Source organism: Gymnogyps californianus, chromosome 1 (assembly GCF_018139145.2).
Source record: "Gymnogyps californianus isolate 813 chromosome 1, ASM1813914v2, whole genome shotgun sequence".
Lineage (NCBI taxonomy): Eukaryota > Metazoa > Chordata > Aves > Accipitriformes > Cathartidae > Gymnogyps > Gymnogyps californianus.
Genome location: NC_059471.1, coordinates 194,207,926 through 194,234,202, shown reverse-complemented (window position 1 = coordinate 194,234,202; position 26,277 = coordinate 194,207,926). Strand labels below are relative to the sequence as shown.

The window sequence follows — 26,277 nt, the reverse complement described above, 5'->3', positions numbered from 1 at the left end:
GCCGCTGCGGAGAGCCGCTGTGGGGGGAAAGTAACGGATGCGTGGCCGGGCGGGGGAGCCCCACCCGTGCGCCGAACCGCGGCCGCAGCCCTCCGGCCCCCGGTGCGCCCCGAGCCAAGGGCTGCTGTCCCCGGCCGGCCCGGCGGGCGGTGCCTGCGCGCCCCCCACCGCCACGGGCCGGGCGGGCGTCAGGGGGCGCGTGGCGGCCCAACCGCTCCGGCGTGGCGGCGCCCGCCGAGATGGGCGCTCGGTAGGGCATCACCCGTTTGCCTGGCTCCTGCCGGGAGTGGCTTCCTCCTTGCTTTTGGGGTTTTGGTTTTCTTCGTGAATATGGGATTTGGATTCTTCCGGCCCGTGTCCTTTCAGTGGCAGCGTGGAAAACCTTGAAGGTGTGCTGTCTCTGGGTAATACTGCTCTGTAAAGTCTTGTTATAGAGAGATAGGTAGATAGATATAAAGAAAGAATTATGCTAACTACCTGCTGGCAATGCTATGGAGTATTATATTTGTTAAACACCAGTGAGAAGATGTTAAGTGTTTTGCATTTGGTGGAAGCAAAGGCCTCATGCTATTCTAAATAGGCTATTTGGGAATAGATACAAAAAAAAGCTTTTCAGGATATTAAGTCACTCATAAGTCTGGTAGTAGAAATGTGCTAGTATGCAATTTTAAATAGATACTGTGATGTCCTGGTTTCGGCTGGGATAGAGTCAGTTTTCTTTGCAGAAAGGTTAAAAATGTGCAACTGATACTTCAGGAAATGGAAGATGCATCGGATAGTTGCTTTGAAGTTGTTACAATGGAGAAGTCAGGTGCAGAGCAGCCATCTGCATCCTCAGAAAGAAGAGCGGTCGGAGTGGCCAAGAACGGGGAGCCAGCAGAGAGGCCTCTGCTTTCAGAAGCTACAGGCACTGTACAGTCAGAGGAGGGCTGCGAGCAGCAGCCTTCTCTGGAGCAGTCAGCTCTGAAGGAACAGGAGCAGCCAAGGTTAGCACCGTGGGAATTACCCAGTGAAGGACCAGGCAATCAAGAAGTGATCGGAAATAAGGAGCAAGATGTATTTGAGCCAGATGCCCCATTCAGCGCATCATCTGAGACTGCGTCTCCTGTTACCAATGAGAATTATTCTACTTTACTTGAATTAAGAAATTCAGAATGGGAAGAACAAACATCTCAAAACTCAGTACTATCAGAGAATACGGCAAGTGGGACAGTAACAGGTAAAGAAGTTATTAAAATATTGGACATTAAGGCTTTAAAGAGATTTTTTTTTTCTTCAACTTGATTATGGCTTCTTGCATCCCCCACACTCTCATTCTGCTCGTGTTTGCTGGTTTTTGGTCTTGAAGTGACTTTTTAAATTCTCATATAAAACATGCTTGAAAAGGTGAGGAGTGTATTCTTTAGCTCAAGTTGCAGTAGCAATTTAAGGCTGATATGGCATTTTATAGAGTGATCTTCATTTCCAGAAACGTGTGTGAGTACGTATATGTGTTTTGTACCTGCATTTGAAAAACAGCAGTGAGTACATGGGCTACTAAAAGTTTAGACTAGACCATAGCAACCACCTTACTGTTTTATGTCTCTTGGATTCCCCTGTAACTTACCTGCCACCCTTCCGTTATCCGTGCCTTTCTCCTGCAGTCCCCGAAACACTCCATCATTTCCTGCACTTGTTCTTCTCCATTCCGCGTGTCCTGTGTTTCTTGCTCTTCCCAATTCAGTGCCCCGTTTTCTTAGGTCTTCATAGCGGAAGGTAGCACATGCCATTCAGCAGGTGAGCACCGTGAGTGAGTGACCCTGCGGAGTATGGATCTGCTGACCGCCTTCCTCTTGGAGGAGCTCCATTCAGATGCTCTCATTCTGAGTAGCTGGCGATCGCTTCCTAGGAAGGGCACTGTGCCAGAGCCAGATAGACTCTTATCTCTGAAACAAAAGAAGTAATTTCTGGAGCTTCAAGTTAAGTAGATCTGGTTCAGAATGTAGTTTTTGGATAAACACCAGGTCAAGTATTGTGTGAAAGACAACAGTGATTCAGCCATCGTATGCTTAGATCAGGTCTAAATTGGAGCAGGTTTAGGTAAGATTTTTCAATAAAAGTTCACTGTGTAAATGAGTAACTTTGATTTAAAATTATGCATTTGCAAATAAAACACTTACTGTAACTTTTTAAAAATTATAGTATGAATGACTTTTTATGTGGTGACAGTATTACGTTGGATATCTCTTTAAAAAGTATATGATAATACTGTTTCAGCTTTCAAGTAGACTGTCTTTCCAGCTCAAAAATCTGTGATTATTCTGTGTTGCAGTGTTTCAATAAAATAATCTCAGGGTAAAATTGAGTTATTTTATTTATTTGTTTGTTTTGAGAATCATAGAATGGTTTGGGTTGGAAGGGACCTTAAAGATCATCTAGTTCCAAGATGAATTAGGAATTAATTTTGGTTTTATTTTTAGGAAGCATGATTGAGGATGATGAAGCTCTTAGGAGGACTAGGCCTAACTTTAATGAAACTATCCAGTCTGAGAAGTTACATCTTGATCAGGGACACTTTCCTGGGACAGCAGTTCAACAGGATTACCACATGCCTGATGTTATAACTGTCAGAATACAAACAGGTAAATGCTGTTTTTAAACATGTATCAATATAAATAATTGTGCTCTAATCTCAATCTGTTACTAAAAGAAACAATATTTCTATCTTGGAACTTCCACTTTAACAGATTCTGATTCATTCCAAGATGTAGTTGTAAAAATTGAAAGACCTACCTATCATAAACCATTTCTGGGTGGATTTAAGAACAGGATAACAGGACTGGAATTTCATAACGCAGGATCACAAACGATACCCAAAAAACGACCTGACAAAGGAATTCAATTATTTTGTAGGGAAACGCAGGTAATGGCTTTGTAGTGTCTTTTTAGAATGTTGTTTTTGCCAAACAGAATAGAATGTTGACACAATTATTTCCAATAGGAACGAGGAAGTAAATCGGAAATAAGTGTGCAATTGCAAGTATTTAGTGAATGAATATCATTAGTCTTGTGATTTTTGTTAGAAATAGCTAATTTTGCCACTTATTGTAATGAGGAAAAAAATCTCTGTATATTTTGTTATAATCTGACATTTTTTCCCCAGACGGTTTTTGAAAAAAATAAGCCACAACAAACAAGAAATACAACATCAACACAGATGACTAAAATTGGCCTGTATGTGTCAAACATGACTGACAAACTAATAAGTCCTGGAAAGTATCTTACAGCAGAAGAATACCATAAACGTAGACTTGAAGCAGTAAGTTTTCCTCTGTTTGAAACTGTATCTGTAAAGCAAAGTATTGCAAAGGTTATCTGAATATTTAATGAGTGTTCAGAGTGTTCAAAGACTGAATTTAAGTGGACTGCAAAATGTCTGCTTAATCTTCGCATTTTGTAATCTTTCACATGTGGGGGAAGCGTGTGTCTGCTCATTTACAATATTGGTGTTTCTAATGACATTTGAGACTTTGTGGTTTCTTAAATATTAAGAATTGTGATTTTGCTGGTTTCTGTTTTACAGTGACAGTTAAGCTTCCATATAGAGCATTAGGGATTAAAATAGGCTTGTCCTTACGGCATTCTAATGATCCCTTTAGAAGGACCTAAGCTGCAGACTAGATATAAGGAAGACATTTTTTATAATGAGGGTGGTGAAACACTCGAACAGGTTGCCCAGAGAGGTGGCAGATGCCCCATCCCTGGAAACGTTCAAGGTCAGGTTGGATGGGGCTCTGAGCAACCTGATCTAGTTGAAGATGTCCCTGCTCATTGCAGGGGGGGTGGACTAGATGACCTTTAAAAGTCCCTTCCAACCCAAACTATTCTATGATTTTATGATTCTACATGCTTAATGTATGGCCTCAAATGGATAGAGTATTGAGTTAGGATTTAGGAGATCTGCATTCAGCTTATGGGTTTTGTCGTTTTCGGGTTTGTTTATTTGTTTTAACAGGCCTGACAGGTTTCCTTTGGCATACTGTTCTGTTTTGGATTGTGTTCAAGCTCCTGCTTTGGCCTTAAGGTAGAACCTGGCTGTTCAAACACATGCAATGGGCCTGTGGAGTTTTTTGGTGCACTGAGTTGCCTCATGCAGGCAATTCTGATCACAGATTCTGTATAGTCATTGTGCAGAGGATGCCACTTAGGCATTCCAAATTGCTTTTTGAAAACCACATATTCAGTGACTGCACGCTTAAGTACACCCAACATCATGTTAGGCGGGGTACTGCTTGTAAATGGTCTAGTTATTAATTTGATTGCTTAAAATAGTCAGTCTGAATCTAACTAGATTGAGAAACAGTTGGTTCCTCATGTGTCCAAGTAGAATAATTGTATTGACATGATTGGCAAGATGCTTTGAAATGTTCTGGGTAGAAGTTTTCTGGAAGAACTTCTTATTTGGTCAGCATCAGCTGGCGGCAATAAGCGTCTTGTAGAAGTGGACCCAAATAGGTAGCCGTTTCCTCAGGACTGCCAATATGTTTTACTCTGATCATTACTGCCACTTACTGAAATCTGTAATGTATCTGTAGGTAATCTATAATGCATGGTAGAGAGACATCAGCTTGGTGTTGGTTCAAGTTGATGGATTTGCACAGTGGAGTGTAGTTCCATGTTGGAATACTAGCTGAGGAAATATTGAAGATAAATGTTAGGTTAAGATATCTCTAGAGACAGTATAACTGTATTAATAACTGTATTAGCGTGGTTTTGTGCTTGATAGCCTTCAACGCTGAACAATGCTTATTAGCTCATGGTATTGACCTGGCTAAACTGCTTGTGGTGCAAGTGCTAACTCAGTTGGCCGAAGCTCAGGCTTGTGCGTTGTGCTCCCTTAGCTTAGTATAGACACTTCCCTAGTGTTTAATGGCCACAGCTTTGGAAGGTGGATTTTTTAATTTTCTTTTTTAAGTTCTGTCATAACAGCATTGGTAATTTCACTTTCATTATTTGTTTACAAATAAAGTGCAGTTGATTTTGTGTGTATGTGTGTTGATTTTTGTATTTAGAAGTTTAAAAGAAATTTTGCAAATATGTATCTAAATTCCCAATCTAGATGCTATATAAATGGGTAGTAAAATGAGGACCTCTGCTCACAAAGCTGAAGAGAAAAGAATAAAAACAATACACGGCAAAAGGTGTTTTTTAAGGAGAGATTTGAAAAAGAAAAATAGATTTTGTAATTGCAGTTTATACTTTAACTTGATTATTTGAACCTCGTTTCTCCACTGTATTCACTGATTAAACCCCTGCAGTTGTGTAAATAAGTAAGCATACTAGTGTTTAGACTAGTAGTACCTGACTGTTTTTAGTGTAACATTTGAATTAGTTTGAGTACAAGACAAATCTGAGAAAATGTAGTTAAGTAGCTAGAAAAAATAACAGTTAAGAAAAAAATATTATGCTGTATTGTTTTAAAATCACGATTCTTTGGTATTCTATCACATATAGGTAATAGTGTTACAGACATATTTCCGTCGTTGGCATGCTATAAATGTCGTACAAAATCTGAGGGAAGAAAAGAGGTTAAGGCTGGCATGGGAGGCACAAGAAGAGTTACGGAGGAAAAAAGAGAAGGAAGAAAAACTGAGAAGGGAACATGAACGAAGACTGAACCCTAAAACAAAAGAAGACTTTGAGCTACTGTACCATGCTTTAGAATGTAAGTTTTTTGTTAAAGGGATACTCTTAAATCAGCAAAATAGTACAGTTTGTTTAAAACAAACTCTTCTGGTTTTGATATGTTTCTATAGATACTTCCTTGATTTTTTTGACTTACAGTGGAATTTCTTTCATTTTTAAAGAATTATTTGACTTTCATATATTTCTAGAAGCAGAAAAGGCCTTGACACTGTGTAAGCACTCTAGCAGTAACTAAAACGTCCCTATGTTATCAACACTGTTTTCATCACAAATCCAAAACATAGCACCATACAAGCTACTATGAAGAAAATTAACTTTATCTCAGCCAAAACCAGCACACCTTTTTAGGAAATGATCAGCTTGTAGAATAATGCTATTTGGCAGTTTTGGTTTTTTTTTTTTCATTCATCTCTAATGTTAGGGTCAGCTAGAGGAACAGGAACTGGTTTTTTGGATCAGAGTTACTTTAATCTTTTTACTCTACATTTAGGATGCTGAAAATAATACCGTGAAGAAATGACTATTAAGATCCATCATTCATCATTTAATATAGACATTTTTTTATAATGGATTAAATTTTTGCCCAGAATTTTATAATATATGACTGAGGTTATTCCTTTTGTCCTAGTCTTCTTCTCCTTCTGCTTTTCCTCCTTTCTAATTTATTCCATGTTTCACAAAACTGTGTGGTCAAAATTTTAAAAATCTGTTAGGAGTCCTACAGGGCATCCTGAAAGACTTACTTTTCCTGTTGGAGTGGATGGTGTCTAATATAGGTGAGCACCTCTAAACCTTCCTCGAAAAATAAGGTGAATGCTGCCGATAATAGACATAACTTACAGGAGAATAATGTTGCAAATGTAACAAAAAACCTAGAGTATGTCCTTTTGGAAAAGCAAAAACAATAGAAAGCAGTGGACTTGTACCGGCATATAATGAAACTGCAAGAGTTCTTTTAAAATGTCTCCTTTTAAGCAAGATGCTTGTGTTGTGACTTGTAACAACTCCTATGTTATCTAAGGCTACAGTGCTTGCTTATGGTATAACTCTTCGGCAGTTTGGACATTACTGTCCCTATAGCAGAACTGGCCTAATGGATTACCTGCTTCATTACAAAGCCACCTGACCTACCTTAAACCATTCGAGCTATTTCTTCCATGGTAAACTGAGCATAAATTTGGTGGCGTGTGTTATTCATAGAGCTTAGGATCATGATTCAAGAATTCCCAAGTTACACGCTAATCTTTTAATACTGTCATACTTTGTGTGGCATTGAACAAATCGCTTTGTCTGAATGTATAAATGACTTACAAATATTACTGTTTGTGACTAATGTAAAAATTATTACTGGTCTTAAACTTTAGAATTTTGGGAATGGTATCTGCATGAGATTTGTGGTTTGTTAGGGGTTGTTTCCCCTGCCCCTTTTTTCTTCATAGATAGTTTTTCACTTCACAAGAATCAAGCCCTTTTAAAGGTGTGGCTGGCCAGGTAATCAAAAGCCAAGGTACTCAAATAATCATTTTCTTCCTTGCCACTTATGGCAAGTGATACTATTTGGTATCTGATTTCCTGCAATATTTTCTTTAAAAAACTGCTTCCTAGCTAATGTGCTATCAAATGTATGATCCGCTTTTTTTTTTTTTAAAGTGTGATGAGTCTTACTTGCAATAGAAACAACAAACCTGAGTTAAAGTTGTGAATGAGTGCTGATATGCCCAATATTTTTAGATTTAAAATTTATGGTTATATAAGTGTCTCTTTTGCTTAATTTAATGTCATTGGATTCACAAACAATAAAACTTTCAGCTTTGCATGTTCAGGAATTTAATATCTAGGCAACCTGAAAAAGCATGTGCCACTTCAAAACTGGAACAGAGCAAACTCCAGTATTTGAAATGTCTTTTTAACGTTTTGTTAAAAATAATGGTCTGGTATCAATCTTTTTGGTTTGTTTTTGTTTACCGGTGTTGACTGGTTGCTTCCCTACATGGAGACTTGCAGTCATGCTCTTTATTTTAATAGAGCTTAGTGGTTCTAGGAAGTTTTTTTTTTTTTCCTACCTGCATCTGAAACTACTTTTACATTCTTATAGTGTCAACAGTCTACACAAGCTAAGTCATTGTGACAGTAATAGAATGAGACTATTGTCCTCTAGAGATCTGTGAAGGTTGTTGCTGCTGATCACAACAGGGGGATACTATTACAGGGTCAGCCAGTACAAGCAGTTCCTGTTGGTACAAAAACTTGCTTGTTGACTGTATGGTGCAAATGAGATGTATCTATATATTCAGTGTGTCTGCATAGAGAGACATTGATTATTTATTTGAAAAGCATGAACTACTTTGTTTTATAAAAACTGGAATAAAAATTATACTGAGTAAAATCTCTGTAGAACAGATAATCTAAGAGGAATGTTTTTAACTTGATTGCATGTATATGGTGAATCAGGAGGTGAGTATTGATGGTAACTGACAGCTTCTTCATTTCTGCAAGTACAAAATTGCTTACTGTATTTATTAGCTGTACCTTTGAAGTTGCTGCCCCCTTCAGGCATATAAAGCTTCATGTAAATTAATTCTATACAGTGCTTTTGTTTGCTGAAATGGCTTTATTTAAAAATATATCTTTGGGTACTCAGAACTTGTCAGACAGCTGTCATATTAATACCAAAGCTTGGAGAGCCTTAAGGAAATGAATTGAAATATTTTAAAATGGAAAACATAAGGTATTGTAGATAAGGAAGCCACAGGCAGAAAATAAACCTTCCTCCTTTCCCTCCTCCTGTCTCTAATCTTACCTGATACAGGATATTATAGATTTTTTCAGTAAGTGTGCATCGCTTACTGGATTGTTTTCTTTATGTTGGGTTTTGCTTTTGCATGACTGTTCTGGAACAATGACAACACTTCGAGATATTATTCAGGAATGTTGGAGTGTTAGATCTTATAAAATTCCCTACAAAACTCCAGATGTATTTGAAATGGAACAGACTCTTCAGAAAAGCCAAGAACTGTTACAATGTATGCAAAGGAAAACACTATTTAGTAAACACAATTTGATTTTACTAACAGATTGCTGTAAGGGCATATAGTCTGTGTATCAGCACTTATAGTCAAAAAATGGGTACCACAAAATAAACCATGATAGGCACATATGTATACGTCTGTATGTTTCTGTCATTAAGTAGTCTAACTTGTAAATGCAGCAGGTACCTGTGGGTTGGTGATTTGACCCTAAGAGTCAGAAGGCCAGATTCTTATACAGCATGTACTGATTCACGTGCTGCTGTCATTATTACCTTGTGGTTTGCATGCCACTTCCACTTGAAGGGTTCTGTTGTAGAAGAGGAAAGGGAAAGTAAAGCAATGACTGTCTAATTATTAATGTGCATCCATCTGCCTTAGATGGCAAAAGATGATACCACTCAAATCTTCAGTGTAAGACCTGGAGTGCTAAACGTGACTGTCAGTCAAGTTTTATCTCGGTTTTGGAGGACTTCAAGCTTCTTTAGGTTTAACTCATTTATGCAGGGAGAAGCAGTAATATTCTCAGCGCTGAGTACTAGTGGTACCACAGTCAGATGCTGTCCTTAATCTGTTGAGAAGATCTCCATGGTATCTTTTCTTGTGACTTTGATGAGCAATTGTTTAAAAAGTTCTTATTGCTCATACCTTTTGGAGCTGTTTGAGTCTCAAACAGTTATTTTAGATGCAAAATTGTGAAGAAATCATTTCATCACACATTTCCACAGGAGCTAAATTATTTTTCTCACATAGAGTTCCTTTTTCTCCTTACCTGTCTTTGAGTTTGGAGTACGGATTGGCAGTTTGGAATTAATATACACACACATATTTTCACAGAACATCTGTATAATTTACATTAATTTCTGGGCCATTTCACATGTATTGAAAATGTGCATAACAATTAATTCTCTAACATAGAAACTGGCTTTTAATGAATATTGAAAATTAATTATGTTATTTCTTAAATATGAAAGTGGAAGTTTCACTGGAAAACATCTTGTAAAAAATACCCAAAATATTTGTATCTGTAGTATGGAGGCAGGAGGAGACTGAACGGATTAACAGAACTCTTACTGGAGCTGAAAGAAAGGCAGCATTTTGTGGACTTCTCGAACAAGAGGCACAGCTGATTGCTTCCATTGGGAGACACAAACTAAATGCTGATGAGGAGAATCAACAAAAAGCAATATTGCACTTTCTGGATAAGGTCAGTGATGTAATTTTAGGCTGAATGTAAAGAATACCAAAGTACAGGAACAGAAAAGACATCTGCAAACTACCTGCCAAAACTAACTTTTGTAGCTTTAACAGTTAATCATGTGAATGCTAATGTTAGAAATATCCAAATTATCTAGTTGTTCATGTCAATACAATTCAGTAAATTTCTTTTTCCAAGCTGAGAATTTTAGCTCTGTGACTGATTGAAGGACTAACAGTGCATCATTAAGACTGTTAACTACCTGTGTCTATGGTAAATCTCAGGTGTGTATATATAATATCCACTCAGTGCTATTTTTTTATGAATTTTGTATTATGTAACTATTCTGCATAAAGAACATGATTCTGATGGCACTGTTAACAGCATTAAAGGCTCAAATTCTAACAATTCAGAATGGTTAATTTGAGGTTATAAAGCATCAGGGTATTGCATACCATTCTATATTTTGTATTGTGTGCATTACAGTGATGTCGGAATTCATGCATGAAACTAGGCTCTTTCCTAATCTGTTTTTGAAACTTTAAAAATCTACCTATTAGCTTCTCTTTCTAAAATACTCAGTTTCACTAATCAAAACTAATGACTAAGTGATTTTCCCTCTGGTATGTTCTGTTCATTGTTCTCTATAGTGAAAAGTTTGCTATTCAACAAATGTTTAAGCCAGTATTAGCAAAATTAAACTTTGACCCTGCAGAATGGATTAATTGATTCTTTTTTTTTTCTTTTTTTTTTTCCCCTTCCCTCAGAAATGTTATCCTTCAGGAACTAGATTTGTCACTTATTTCCCCATTGAGCACAGGCCTCTGGTCATCATATGTCTGTCTTTAAAGAAAACATTTATTCTGTTTTCATGTGGAGGATAGAAACCCAGAAGAGCTTTGACTGAATCTTATATCATATTGAACTCGGTTATTAATTCACTAGTTTCAGTTGTGTTAGAACTTCAACTTGAGATTTTATTCTTGTATAATCTTGGGGATGAAATTTAACGCAAGTGTTCTTCAGGCTCTCATCTATAAAACAAAGATGAGAATTCATTCACACACAAAGATGATTTAGAATGGCGTTAGATTCAATGGCACCTTAATGTAAAATGCAAAAAAAAGTCCTTTTTAGGTAGACATCCCAGGAATCCATCCCCTCAAAAAAAAGAAATAGTTTATTTTGTGGCTGTTTTCATAGTATGTGACATAATTATGAAAAGAAATACTGCAACAGAAATAGGTTTTTTACTATCTAATTAATTTTTTAAAAAATTTGACTATTTAGTGCTCAAAAGTAAAAATGGCAGTTTTGTCCAAAAGATACTTTTTTCATTCTTTTTATTACTGATGTATGGGAACTGGACTGTAAAAAGAGATTTGATAAAATCTATTACCTTTCTTCATTATGAACAAATTACTTATCTGAAATGTTGGTGGAACTGTTACCAAGTTTATTGCTGTGATGTGATTGTATTCTCTGTTACTGCTTTCAAGAGTGCAAAAAACCAGAAAACGAAATATTTAGGAACAATATCAAAACGTTGAATCATTTCTATGTTAAATGTTTGCTTCTACTATTTACAATCTATTCTGTTATCTTCTCAGAAGAAGAAGCCTGGAACAGTCAAAGCAAATATATTTCTCTCTTAACTGAGTCTCTATCTTTATTTTTCCTTTAAAGACTGCTTTCCAATGTCCTACCATATATAGATTACTTCCAGTGTATATTCTCACAAGTTGTACAGTTTTCTTACATCTAGGAATCAGAAGCAAAATGTTCTTCAGTACCAGAATTCTTAGTGACAATTGATGTTTGGAGATTCAGGAGACACATGAGAGACAAGAGATGTTCTCTCTTTCCAAAAAGGGAACTTGCTTCTGAAGCACTTACTACTAATTTATTTATTCATATTTTAAATGTATAAATTATGTTTTTCATTAAAGAGACTGGTTTCTTTTTAATTTGAAAAATCTCGTGAGCTTCTTAACTACTGCAACTTTTTCTTTTCATGTTTTTTTATCACGTCAGCTATAGGGTTTTGAGTGTTGTTCTAAACTGTTGACATAGATAGCAGCCTAACTCAGAAGTAAAGAAAGTAACAATTTCTGCATTTCTCAAAAAACAAAATAAATAAAAAATAATTTTGGAAATCTCAAAATTAAATGGATGGTTTGTTATGACTGTAAGTGCAATTTAATCACTTTAAACTGTAGTATGAAATTTATTGTTGGAGTGCTAGATTATAGATCATTCAGTTATTTTTTTGAACTTTGAGCTGATAATGTTAGTCTGGACACTTGCCAGTTAAATTTGAAATAACACCTTTCACATCTGAAGACTGCAAGCATTTCACTTTGCTGCAATAGCCAATGTGATATGAAACTTGCTTCTCCATGGAAACCTTCGTTCCCTTCTTTGCTACTTTAAGTGTGTACCTCCTCATGCATGTGTGCTTTTACAAGGGTTGTTACGGGTTGCGTGTGCACTACATTCTAGGGCGTTCCTTTTTACGCTGAGCTCGTTCTTCTTCAGCATTTGTATTTTGAAGAGGAAGTACTTGATTAAGCTTTTATACAGCAATCATATTTTCTTAAAGGAATTTGTGTAATTATTAAGTATCGCTCGGTTCATACCTTTCATGCTTTGTGCTATTTCTGCACCCGTCCTATGGATTTTTTTTTTTTTTTACTTTTCTTACCTTTTTCTCTCTGTCTGTGGTGGTATTTCTCTCCTCAGGTGCTTTTTTCTGCTTTCATGCATTGGCAGCAGAGTGCAGTTATAGTAGTCTTGCTCTCTGAAGTAATAGAGATAAGAGGATTATTGTAAATTCTGCAGCACTGCCAGCAGACTAAAAGGCAAGAAAAACCTGGCAAAAAATCTCAGTTTTAGTTTTCTCACATCAATCTTGAATACATTAAAATAGTCCTGAAATCGGAGAGCTTGTGATTCTTTCTGAAATACAGGAAATCTTCATATTGATGAGACCTCTGTATAATTTTTTTTCAGTAAAAAGCTATATAATTTCTTTCTTTTTAAATTATTTTATATAGTACCCAGTTATGATGAGGTAGTAAGAAAAATTACAGAAGTTATAGGTATGATAGCTTGGTTTGAATAATTTAGACATTATCATAATATAGTTGGTCTGTGTTAAGGGTCATTTGCAGAGTGGAATACCAAGACTGCTAGCTCATATATGGGTTGTTGCAAATTTATCGGAATAACCTAGTTTTAATAACCATTTCCTAGGGTAAACTCTGCGTGTTGACTCTCCCTAGCATAAGCAAATTACTTTTCTGTCTTATAAGAAGTGATTTTATTGAAGAGGATCAAATGTAGGTACTGAATTAACTACTCTGTGGAAAACGGTGATTTTTGCCAGTCTACCATACAAAGGAGTTACAGCATGATATAGCTTCAAAGTTTGTGGGGGGTTTTTTTGTTGTTTGCTTGGGGTTTTTTTGTTTGTTTTTTTTTTTTTTTTTTAGAATTTCTAGTACTGTGCAAAGTGAAACAAAGTCATAAAGTTACAGTAGAATGCTGCCTTTTTATGACAGAGAGAAAATCGCCTCTTTCTAGCTTTGCAGAAGTTCAAAGATTTCACTAAGGAATTAAGAGTTTTATTTTTTACTAAATCTGGTTTTGCTATTGCATTTCTTAATCAGTTTTGGCTCTGAATTGTGACCTCTGATTAACAATACCTCCTTTAATTAGCATTCCACCCCCACTGATAATGTAATTAAATGTCAGTTATTCAGTGTTAAATCCTTTTTGCAATTATTTTGTCTTTCTTTTGCTTACCTAACTTTATAATTTATTTATTTAAAAGTGAGGAAAGCTCTATTTTGATTGTGGTGGTGACTAATCATATCTGTTCTAACTATCTAATATTCCTGGTATTTTTATGACTTATCACCATAGCAAGCCTGTGTATTTGGTCAAAATAATGATTACATCAGTGCTGGGGTCATATCCAGAAAACTACTAGGCATGTGAATGCTGCATGAAGTGTTGCTGTAGTTAACTCTCACTGAGACTGCAAAGTGAAGTTCACAATTGTTTGTGAACACTCAAGTTCCAAATACCATGAAAAGGAATAATTAATACACCGAATGAGGTTCCAAATAGCTGTCCCAATTAAGGAAAGGGAGTGGAGTTAGGTAATGATGGGGAGAGGGTTTTGAATACTATTTTTCTATTGGATTTAGATACCTACCTCCCTATGTAACAGCGTGGTTTGCAACCAAACCCAATCCTCTTTCAAGAGGGGAATGGTTGGATTTTTCAAACTGAGTGGGGCAGCTGACACCATGTAACTTCTCACTGTCTATTGAAGTTAAAGACGTGCAAAGAGACAATTGAAGTAGTAGGCATATGGTATGTGGTTAAGTTAGCAAACAAGAAGCTAGGTGAAGTATCTGATAAGCTGTAAACTCATACTTTGCCTTAGTCAGCTTTAACAAAATCTATGCCTTCTATCTGTCTGTATAGCTAGCATAAATAGAACAGTTCCCTGGAGATATTTTGTACTGCAGTAGACTCTGAGGCCTTAAATTTGCAATCTTTACACAGTCAACGGTCCCATTGATTTTTTTACTGATAGTTTAGAGGGATTTATGACTGCAAGATGAAATACAGAGCAAATGTATTCTAACACTGCTGTCAGTAAATTCGCTTTAAGGAGGTAGAGCATATCCCTGTAGGAGAATATTATTTACTTTTAATATACTGTAAGTCAAAATTTTCATGACCTGCAACTTTAAGCAAAGTATAAATATCGACAATAGAATTAGCTTTTTGTATTAGTCAAGCATTAATGTTAAGTCCCTATTTGCTCTGGTGAAACTTGATGTAACATAATGCACTTGTTCAGCTGGTGAACAGATTATAATAGCTCAGAGTTATACAAATTGTTTCTGAAGTGTGCACAACCTAAGAGATGGAAAGCGTATGATGGAAAAATCACTGAAATGGATACACAGTACACACTCCGTGCCAGAGAACTATTTGAAATCTACCGCAGCATTAGCATGAATGACATCCCAAAAGATGAGAGAATAGATGTGCTGTTAACACTCAGACATACAGTGAAGGTATGTTTTATTTTTCTGTTTATGTTTAGCTTGAAGCTGTACTTCCCAAAGATACAGTCACTTAATTATATGTGCAATACAAGCATAAGCAATACTTCTGGCAGACAGGTGCCAGGATGATCAGCTGGCAGCAAGAGAAAGCCTAGTGTACCACCTGGAATGAGAGTGTAATTTACATTCTAGATATACTCTAAATTCATATATCACTTTGTGATGTGCACGTTTTTCTTCAAGTTGTGTTAGAATTTTAACCCCATGCTTTAGACTTTTTTGTATATTAATACATAATACAATTTTAGTACAAAGTTTAGCTTAAATATTTATAACAACTTGATGAAAACCATGGCAGAGACTTAGGTGGCTATTATGATTTTTTTTTTTTCTCAGTTCTTTGAAATGTCTGTTTAGAACCTTGTCTTTCTGTTGGTTTGGGTTACCAGTTTTACGGGTGGCAAATACTGACTTTTTTTTTCTGTGCCCCTCACTCCCCACCCCCACTGCTGCTGCCAGTGCTCCCAGTGAATTAGAAGCTGTTTGCATTTCTTTTAGTCTTTCATATTTGTTTTATTTATTCATGTACAAAAAGAATAATATGAGTTTCAAGGTACTTTCAGGATGATACTGTTGACGTCAAACTAGAATAGAATGCTGCTTCCTGGTGTTCTTAAAACAAACGAACATCTTGCTGTTGGCTTTGGTAGTACCAGAATTTGATCTAAAGCCAATATAGCACTGGGAGCACTGCTAGTTTATGAACTCCTGCCCATCTTAATACAAGTCAATATTGCTGTAGTGAACAAATTCTAGAATTTCTGTAAATTAGCACTCTATTTTAGGTGAGAAAACATTGGACTCATTCACCTCTTATCTCTCTCTGGAGAATCTCCTGCTAAGCATTTGAAATATTGAAATGACTGATTTCCAAGCATACTCATAAAGTCCCCCATGCCTTTGTGTGGTGGCGTTTTTGTTTGGGGTTTTTTGTGTTTTGTTTTGTTTTGTTTTTTTAAACCATCTACTGTGTATATACATTACGCCTCCTATCACATAGCCAAAGGAAGCTTATCTTAGGGAGATATTTCTGGGGGCTTCTGGAGACTGAAAATTTTGCATGTGTTGTGTGCCTCTGCTTAGCATTTTTTAATGCCTCCAGGTTTACAGTTCCTCATAGCTTTGGTACATATACAGGCCCCTTAAAGCAGAATCTGTAAGCATTCTCAGTTTTGTAGTTCTTTACATTAATTTTCTTGGAGGTTGTTTTCCTAAGACACTAAGGGTTTCTTCTATAAAGATGTTCTTATGTGAACATACAGAGGTATGAATGATGATTGGCATAGAATCCGTAGTTTGCTTTCATATCTGCATTAGAATTATTTTGTTTGTTTGCTTCCTTATTGCTGTGGAGTTTGTTTTCCTTTTTCTTTGTGTTTTCTTTCAGGAACATGAATGCAAATTAACACGGGAAATAGTGGAATTAATTGACAGAGAAGTTGATCTTATGTCGAGAGAGGTGAAAGAATGCAACTTAGAGGGACTGAGGAAAAGAATTTGTACATTATTTCTTCAGTATATTAAAACTCCAAAGTTTAACCCTGAAGTTGCTAGGATACTTAAGGTATTATTCCTATTTTGCAGTCTGACATAGTGGCCATTGAACTAAGGATGATGGAGAAGGGGAATGGAAAACAATGAAAGCTTTTTTTATTTTACATTTTGCTGTAGAATTGCTGGAGGACTTCCTAAAGAAGTAAAATGTAGCAAGTACACAGGCTTCACACAAATAAGCTTATACAGTCATATAGGAAGCATGGGGCATAGACACGGGTATAAGAACCTGACAAGTGGCTGGTAGCACTGAGAGCACCCAGAAACTCTATGTATGAAATAAAAAATCTGAGAATTATAAATGGTAGATCTTATGGTATGGTAACAGTAAAATGTAATAGCAAATGGGGAACCAATAGAGAGAGCAGTTCTCTTTTTTCCACTGGACAAGTGGCAGCATCCCATGTGTCCAGAAAGGAAGAACATTGCCATTGTCAAAGTGATGCCTAATGAGCTGGCACCTAAGCAAGAGCTGTTACGAGCTTCTGTTGTACAACTAGTTGCTACTTTGTGAGAAGAAGATACAGCTAGGAAGTGGAGAAAGTGGTAGACACCTCTCAAGTTGTGTGATTGTTTTTCTTTTCTGACTACAGATTACAATTAAAAATATGATTCACTATCATATGTTGCTGCTTTAGGCAGCAATATGTATTCTGCATCTGTCAGAAGAGGATTCCTCTTAGAGTGGTTGATGGTATTTCAGGAGTAGAGAATCTGTCAATAAATGTTAGCTGGATTTAGAACCAACAGTTATTTTACACTAGGTTTATGAACAGGGTTACCTAGATGTGTCATAGCAGAGACGAGATGGGAGATCTTTGTCTTGCATAGCTTTTGGTTAACTGTACCTTGAGTTGAAGGCTGAATTGCACCTATATTTGTATTTGAATCTTGTAACCTTCTGTAGACCATAAAAAAGGTGGCAGTTCATCAACAGACAAAGTGACCAAATCCTCAGGGTACTTTCAAAAAAAGGCAGACGACCACAATAGGTAGCTGGATTATCAGACAACTCAAACTACTCAATTACAGACTTGGGCCCTCTGCACAGACTACATTATATTCTTTCCAGAACCCATGAAGCAATATGAGGATGAGGAGGTCATTAGCAAGTTTAGTTTCTTACCTTCCCATATATTGTTTTTTGGACATGTGGCTCTGATGATTTTGTATTCTTATGCCAAAATATTAATATGCCCATAGTCTCAGGGCTTTATCTTTGACATAAAGGGCAGATTCTATACGAAAAATTAAATGCAGAAGAATTAGTTTCTGTTTTCTGTGTTGTCATCTTTCCAGAATGGCTGACAATCTGCATACATAAAAGCACCAGCAAGAGCACTGGAGCATAATGCCTAGGATCTTCATATAGCTTAAAAATGAATTGTCTGATTTATAGAACTGATTTTAGCAAGTACAGTAAGAAAATGCAATGGCTTTTGGTCTTCTGTTTAAAAAACAAAACAAAACCCTATTGAGTATTTTAAAATAAATATTACTAGCTTTTACATATTAAAATACTTGCATGAATATAGGTAAAATGTATTCCAACAGAGTTAGGGTGACACACAAGTAATACAAAGATACTTTGTGGTAAATTAACTTTTTTTTTTAAATCTTTTAGGTTCCACCAGATCCCTTAAAACTTTATAAAAATGTTAACTTCTGTCATAGTTGTGAAAATTACTTACCATCTACTGAGTTTCCTGTTCCTGCTAATTCCCGCACCATTGGCAGATGTCGCTTGTGTTGCAAGCTTGATAATGAGGGTCGGCATCGAGAAGCATTTTTGAAGTACAGACTTATACTAGAAAATCTCAGAAAGTCTGAAGCTGGTTATCAAGATGATGCTAAAATTGTTTTCTTAGTTCAGGTACTGTCTGAAAGAGCATTGCTAATAATGGAAACCAATGGCTTTGACTATAATTTTTCCTTTGTTTTGTGTATGTTGAGAAATAGGCTAAAAGCTACAAAAACTTCTTCCTGTGACATGGGATGTTCCATACCATAAAGAAGAATCACTTAAGCTCTTGAAGTGTGGCTGTACTTTCAAAAGTGGTTACAAGCTGTACATTAAAAGAAGGTAGAAGTCTAGCTGACAGGTCAAAGAATCAGATGATCCAAACTCTTCTTCTGGTTCTGCTATGGCCATCCTGTGGCTTAAAGATACTAGCATCATTTGTAAAGCAGCAATAATGTTTTTGTGACTATAATATTGTTCAACACATAATGCTAGTAAAACATTTTGAGCCCCATTATTTGGACTCTTTTAGTAATACAACTAAATTGTCTTGTGTTCTCAGAAGGAAAAAATAAAGGAGAGGAGGTTTTGACATTCCTGTTCTATGTCAGTAGAATATCTGTATAGTTGGAAGTTTTACTGTTTTGCATTTATTAGGAGAGGGATTCACTAAATATTTTAATTTTCTAAATTTTTTACCATCATCTGTAATATTCTGCAATATTACTAAGTAGCTAATGTTTCTTAATAATCATTACTGGAACAACCAAAGAACTGCTTGCCTCTGTCTTCAGCAAATTCTCTCTTTTAGTTGTTATTACTTATTTTGTCAACATCCAATGTCCACTGGGAAAGTTTTAAATCTGAGGTAATTGCAAAGTGTTATTTATTGAAAATATTGAACAGCTAAGATTTATTTGAACTTTCTGAGATTTAGTAATAAAGATCTCTACAACATCAACATTCGTAGAATAGTTTTTGAACTGTATTTCCAGTATGTCTGAAACAACAACCAAGCAAACAAAAGCCAGTCATCAATATCCCACTGCTACCAAAAGAAGCCATGCTGTGGTTTAGCACTTTGCCCATGGCAGCTGCCAAAAGGAAGATCGAGGTTCTTTAATTATCATGCCTGTGTTAAGAAATATTATCAAAGAACCTGGATTTTGTAGATGTTGTTTGTCCATATTGGTTTTCACTTAAGCTTAAAAGTTTTTTTGTCTGTGTCTAACTTAGTTTATCTTAATATGTAAACATCCTCCAAAATCTTTTGGACGTCTCACATCACATCGCTTGTGATGGCTGGTGGCCATTGATGCACTGAAACATGACTGCTTCTTAACTGCTGACACCAAAAGCCCTCACTTGCAGTTCCGTTTGTGGTTGTGCCACTGCAACATCTGTAGATACTGTGTCATTTTCATCCAAATTAACTTCTTTTCTTTAGAGTTGTAAATATCTAAACAACAGAGGTTTGTATCTTAAATCACTAATTTCCGTGGGTTTTTTCCTAACATTTCCTTAAATTATTAATTTTTTTCTGAGCTACTTGCTTTTTTTCCCTTCCCCTCCCAACAACTGTCTGTCCCCTTCTGCACTTACATCCAGAAAACAGCTCTGAGGCATCTAGACTTGGGCACAACTAAAAGTCTTTTGCAGTAGCTATGACAACTTCATTCATTGCCCAGTGCAGTACCATTGCTGGCTCTGATTGTATTGTCTGTGGATAGATGCAAGACTTTTGTGATAAGATAAAAGATTTTTCTTCAGATCTCTTGCGTACTGATTCTAACTGTGTTTGGGTTGACCACCTACATGAGTGCTGCTAAGGTTTAAAAGGCAAAAAGCAGTTGGTGAGCGTTATGGTAGCTCCAGTAAGTTCTGCTTACTGCAGCTAAAGACCTCTTTTCTATCAAAATGAACTAGTTCAGCAAATATGTCAAGTCCTGAGGCTGCCTTTTATTCTTTCAGAGGGTTTAACTATTCCATGCTCCTTAGAATCAATGATACATACTATGGCTTTGATTTTTCTTGATGAGCAACATCCCAATGGCAATGTCATATTCATTTGAAGTTACAAATATATTTAACTCCTTTATTGGTTCGCTGCCTGCCCTTGTTTCCCAGTCTCACCTGCTGAGCATTCAATGATACTTGCTCACAACCTGTCAGATGACAATACTTGAAGGCCATTTCTGTTTCTTGTGAGCACAGAACAAATTGGGGGGCAGGGAGGGAAAGCATCATTTGAAATGAATTAACTGTAAAATTTCACAGCAAAATGCATGCCTACCTTTAGAAACTGCAGAAGAAGTCTCTTAAATCAAACTCTTCCCCATAACCTGAGAAGTTTTAACATAGAACAAGCTTTTGCCTATTTTTCAGGCAGGAAAAAAAAAATAGTAATCCAGGAAAAAGGAAGAGTCAAATTATGGATCCGTTTTACATGGACTCTTATATGCCTCAGTATAGATTTTTGCACGTTCTGGTAACTTTTGAGATGTGTAGCTTAGCACAAAAATAGTAGTACTTGCTAATATGTCTGCTTGCAAATTTCTGGCTTCTAAGAAGAAGATACAGAAGTTATTTGAAATTTTGTGAAAAGGAGGAAATACTGAAAACAGAAGCCAATTAGTGAAACTTAATAAAGGAGGCCCTGTAGGACCAGATTTAAGACCAAATGTAGGACCAGTCCTATGTTCTTGGAATCAGCAGGCACATATTTATTACCAGCGGAGGTTCTAAGCCCAGCTTTAATCTTACATTTTCCCTGGCAAGAATTTATATGGGCTCCTGGATTTTGGAAGCAAGATGGATGAGAATACATGAGGCTACATTTCACTAAAGCACTGTGTTGGTATAGTTTCATTCATCCTTTGTCAGGAATTTAATAAGTAATATGTAAACACCATTATTTAATTAATTAAGTCAAGATTTCTTTTTAGAGGAATGAGTCTTCTTCAAATGGCTAGCTTGGAGGAAAACCTATTTAAAAGTCTGTTGTTTACAGACTCCTGTAGATAAAAATCGTCCAGTAATTTTCCATGACTAATATAGAGAAGAATTAATGGAGGGTGACAGAAAAACTTGCCAAAGTTCAGTGGTAACTGCTGTCCCAAGTTGTTTTTTGTTTGGTTGGGTTTTTTTCTTTCATTCAAGAGGCTGTGTTTATCAAGATTTAGTAGTGATTTCAGATGGCTACTAATAAATTAAACAAAGTAAGATTGACATAAATTAACCTTAGACATAGGTTAAAAGTACATTTAAAGGCCTTTATGTACTACAGACCCTTTACAAACAGACCTTCTATTATTTTTTATTAATATTGTAGCATAGCTGCCTGATCTTATAATCTCATTTGGTAAAATGAGCAACATTATCATGAGCATAATAAACTCTCCATATGTCAACAGCAGAGTGAGGGGAAGAAAGCAAAGCAGGCCGTGATTTGGGGTCTGTCACAGGTGGGAGTTTTTCTTGTCCTATTTCCCACATTTCCAGGCCAGATTATTCTGATTATATGTAAACTTTAAGTAATTTAGTAGTGTAATAACTCATTTAACGAATAACATTAATTCTGAATCCAAGAATGGAATGGGGAAGTCATCTCAGTAATGACAGAGATAGATTATGGTTATTAACCAAAAAGGTCTAAAGAGGCTTAAGCATGCTATATGAAAAAAACCATGAGATTTAAGAAGATTTATAAGAGCAGTTAAGCAATCAGGATGTCAACAGAAGATATGAATTGCCATTGGCAGAGACAATCAAAGTAAGAATGTAATATTTTAGAGATGATACAAGAAAAATGCAGTTAGTAATTGCCACACCATGCTAAAGGAAGATGTGTATGTCTAGACGTTCTTTAACCAAGTGATTATATGACATATGCATAGAAAATTTTTTTACTCAAAGATTTATTTGGATTCTTATACGATTACAATGCTTTTGTTGTAGAATGAAACATGCTTCTTCCTTCTTGACCCTGTTTTCCATTTCAGCATCAAGATCTGCAGTACCTGATGGAGAACATATGGGGCTGTCAGTCAGCTCTCAGTGCCTGCAGCGACCTCTATGATTTGGTTATGGTCAGATGGGATAAGCAGCATGAGTGGTCTCCGTGGAACACTATTCTCCTCACCAAAGATGAGGCAGATGCACATCTTAAGCTGGGTAACCTTCAGAAGGTAAAATTGGATGGGCTTAATTTTTTTACAATATTTATATTATGTTTTAATAGAATCCTGTGACTAATGATGTTTGACCAAATTTAGTCCTTGCACTCATCCATGTTTAAATTGGCCCATTGTGACTATTTAAATGATTGCATCTGTACTATTTAATAAGACAGGCACTAGGCCAGAGGGCAGCTGGCATGTACAACTCACATCTATGTACCTGAACTCTGTCTTGCCCTGATTCTCCCTCCCAAAATGCAAGAAGCTAAGTGGCTTCATCCATGCTGCCTACTGAGGACGGTGCCGTGCCTATGCTCTTCCCTCAGCTGAGATCAGACAAGAGCCAGCCTGGATGAAAAACATACTAAAGACTAACCATAATACTATGGCAATTGTGTGCCTGTGCTCTTGCACGTGCTATGGCCTCATTAGTTTCTGGTCTTATAAATTTCTCATCAAACAACAGAATGGCTCTTTGTCTAGAATGTAACCATTTGTCATAATAAAATTTGTCTCCATTTACTTTCTTATACAGATGTCATTTAAGTACCCCTGACAATGTAATCTTACAGTTTGCAATTAAGCAATAAAAATGTAATTGCTGTTCTGAGTTAAAAAACTTAAGAATTTGTTAAAGAAGTCATTGAAACTGTGTATTTTTAGACCACTCCCCCCAAATTCTATATCTAAACACGATAGCCTCGTAAATATCTCACTCCACTGGACATCATATGGTAGAGTATTTAGTTGTCTAAGGCACGGGAGAATCTTGTGAGCTGTGTTTGTCCCGCAATTAGTAATGGATTATTAAGCCTCTCACCTCTAGATTATTGATTTATGTAGGTAGTGACCTGAGATCATTGCTGTATAGTGTCCTTTTGTTCAGGGTGTTCTTAACTCAATTTCTAACGCAATACGTGTGCATCACAAATGCAACTTCAGCTGTTACGCATTGCCCTTCTTTTTGGAAGTCTTAAGAGTATGTGATAACTAAACTAAGAGAGCAAATGGATTGCTCTCTTAATGAAAGGTTTGCTTTGGGGACAAAATATATCAGTCAGGGAATTCTGAAGGTAAAGGGAATTCTGCCATCCATGCTATTTTTTGCATGTGTGCCCAACTTGTGTCTTCAAGCGGACACATGTTTAAGGGAGCATTAGCTTTAAAAGGTAAAATCAATTTCAAGCTGAAAATTCCTTTATTGACTCCTCTGTCTCACTTCCAGTCAACAAGGCTGTTCAGGCAGTCTGAATATAGCGATGCTTCTCCGCATCCATAAATTTATGTTACTAGCATTACGGCAGGCAAAGATTCTGATTATGCACTTATCTGGTTTAAATTCATAAGTCTGGATGTCATAGTCGAAGAGATGCCATTAACTTGATTAGGTCTAGAGCTTCAGTGGAGCTGGGAGTTAGGCCAGAAGAGCAACAGGGAAGGTATGCAAGCCTACCTAAAAATCGTAAGGTTTTTTCACTTAGCTCTTGCTACAAAAGTAGAAGTGGACTAGCTGTAGTGAGGAGTCACCTTTCTTCACTGGTAATGGCCAAAGCTTTGTTTCAAAAAAAAAAAAAAAAAAGAAGTGTGAAATAAGGAAAATGAGGCAAAGTTAGAATGTCGCAAGTTGAATCGTTGTTTCTCATTCACTGAAACAAAAAAAGGCCTCTCAAGCACTTTCTTTAATAGCAATTATTCATAACGATGACTATAGTGATAGCAAAGGGTTTTTTCAACTAAATATTCTGGTTATTTGTTACATCATCTGAACCACTACTAATCACTAGAAATTTAGGAAAATGTCACCACTGAATGCAAAGGCTGACTGAAATGCTGCAAATGCTTGCTGCCATGAATATTTGTAAATAATCACTCTGATTCTTATCAAGGAAATTTCCTATAGTCATCACCTTGCAAATGTTGATATTTAAGCATTGCCTTTTTTAATTTTCCAAGGTAAATACAAATGTTCTTACCTGAAAAGAAATAAATAAGTTTTATCTTGAATGGATAAAAAAATGCCAGAAGTTTTTCTGTTTTTAAAAGGTGGCTAATATTTCACAAGGAGCGGTTAGTAATTTTCATTATTGGGCCATAAGGTAGCAGTATAGAACTACAAAATATTTCATTATGTATCATATACAAATAAATTATCTGGCTTAGTTTCTTAAAGGGTCACTATTTATACTGTCTAAAATATGAAGCAACATGTAGACTGGTAGATATTTTAATTGTATTTAATAGGATTTGGATTCTTTTTCCTTTCAGGCTTATGAAGCGGCATTTATTCACAGAATAAAACATAAGCATATCCGGGCAAAGAACTATTTTGCTCAGATTCCAGCGATGACATCATTTTTGCATAGGAGTGACAATCAGGCTAATGCAAATGAATTTTTAATAGCTACGCCTATTCCTACTGGTACAAAAACATAACTCTTAGGCGAAGTTAACTGAAGTTAACTGAATTATTGATTAATACAATTTCCTTCGTTTTAACAAAATGTACTTTTTCATCAATACCTTAATTGTATTACACAGATCAAAACAAACTTCTGAGGATAAAATAATTTGATCTTGACCAGTCAATGTAACTGCATTTCATGTTTTGTAACCTCATTATTTAAAAAGTAAAATGTTGTTGATGAGCTTTGTAAATTCTAAATTTTTAGAGCAATGACTGTCTTTCTGTGTACGCCTGTGTTGCTTGGAACATTCTGTCTGTAGTGTAATATTCCTGTTGGGGGAATTTAGCTAATTCTTTGTCACCTTCTAATTAGAAAAATAATACTATAAACACTGTATTACATGCTTAAGATGAGAGAAATAAATTTAAGGCAGCAAACCTGTCAAACCGTAAATTCCTACAGAACAACAGGATTGATATGCCCTTCCAAATATATCTGCTTTGCCTTGCAAACATTTGTGCAAGAGAATAACTTTACTTTTTATAGCTGATCTTGATGGTCATAGTGGAACTGCCAGCATGTAATTATTGTATCCAAGATCTTGAAATTATTGTAAATCAGACCAATAATTTGAAATACACAATGCAGACTGTTTGGAACATGTTTATTTTTTGAGGAGCTTGTGTTATTTAAAGTAGAAGTCAATTCTGTCTGTAAACTTATTTAGTTATGTTTATGTTTGATTATATTTACAGAGGAAAATATGGTATGGGGTACATTCAATAAAGTCCTACAGAAAGTTGCAAAGTTCTGCTTGAAACCTCTATTCTAGACATGGTTTTGACCCAGGACAAAACCTTTTGCTCTGATAAATAGAACTGACTAGGAAGAAGCAGTAGCATTTACAAACAGAAATAAGCATCTATTTGGCAGCAAACAGCTGGAAACTGGATTGACTCCCTCAACAGAACATGAACTGTAGAACCAGTACCTGACTGACCAGTGCATTCTAACATCAGTGGAGTCTTTCCATTGATTTTACCATTAAATTCAGATTCTGGATTTTAGTTCAGTACTGAACTAATTATAGAATTATAGAATTGCAACACATGAGCATTCCGGTTGACTTATGTGCGTTCCAGGATCTGAGCCTTAAGATAGGAATGGCTGCTAAGATTGGGCTTCTTCCAGAGTGATAAAAGGATTTTTGAAGAAAATTAATGGCAAGAAGGAAAACATGAATCATATAGATAGTAACCTCCCTCTTTATAAATTTGTCGCCTTTCTTTTTAAATGGCTTTTAAAAAATGTACTGTACAACCCCAGAAGGATGATTTAAA

At 36.1% G+C, this 26,277-nt stretch overlaps 1 protein-coding gene across 1 annotated transcript; it reads left to right on the top strand.

The window, feature by feature from the left end:
- Window positions 1-759: 759 nt before the first annotated feature.
- IQUB (IQ motif and ubiquitin domain containing) lies at window positions 760-25,719 on the top strand. The gene is made up of 12 exons (XM_050907941.1): window positions 760-849; window positions 1,066-1,219; window positions 2,460-2,621; window positions 2,727-2,902; window positions 3,143-3,298; window positions 5,494-5,704; window positions 9,743-9,918; window positions 14,838-15,008; window positions 16,447-16,623; window positions 18,238-18,486; window positions 22,356-22,541; window positions 24,798-25,719. Exons 1-12 carry the CDS (start codon window positions 760-762, stop codon window positions 24,963-24,965), a joined length of 2,076 nt encoding a protein of 691 aa, XP_050763898.1. The 3' UTR covers window positions 24,966-25,719.
- The last annotated feature ends 558 nt before the right edge of the window (window positions 25,720-26,277 follow it).

Bases quoted from the DNA above. Each gene is read 5' to 3' on its own strand.
- IQUB (XM_050907941.1), top strand. From the start codon at position 760: ATGGAAGATGCATCGGATAGTTGCTTTGAAGTTGTTACAATGGAGAAG. The intron at 2,622-2,726 runs GTAAATGCTGTT...CCACTTTAACAG, and splicing joins AACTGTCAGAATACAAACAG to ATTCTGATTCATTCCAAGAT. The intron at 5,705-9,742 runs GTAAGTTTTTTG...TTGTATCTGTAG, and splicing joins ACTGTACCATGCTTTAGAAT to TATGGAGGCAGGAGGAGACT.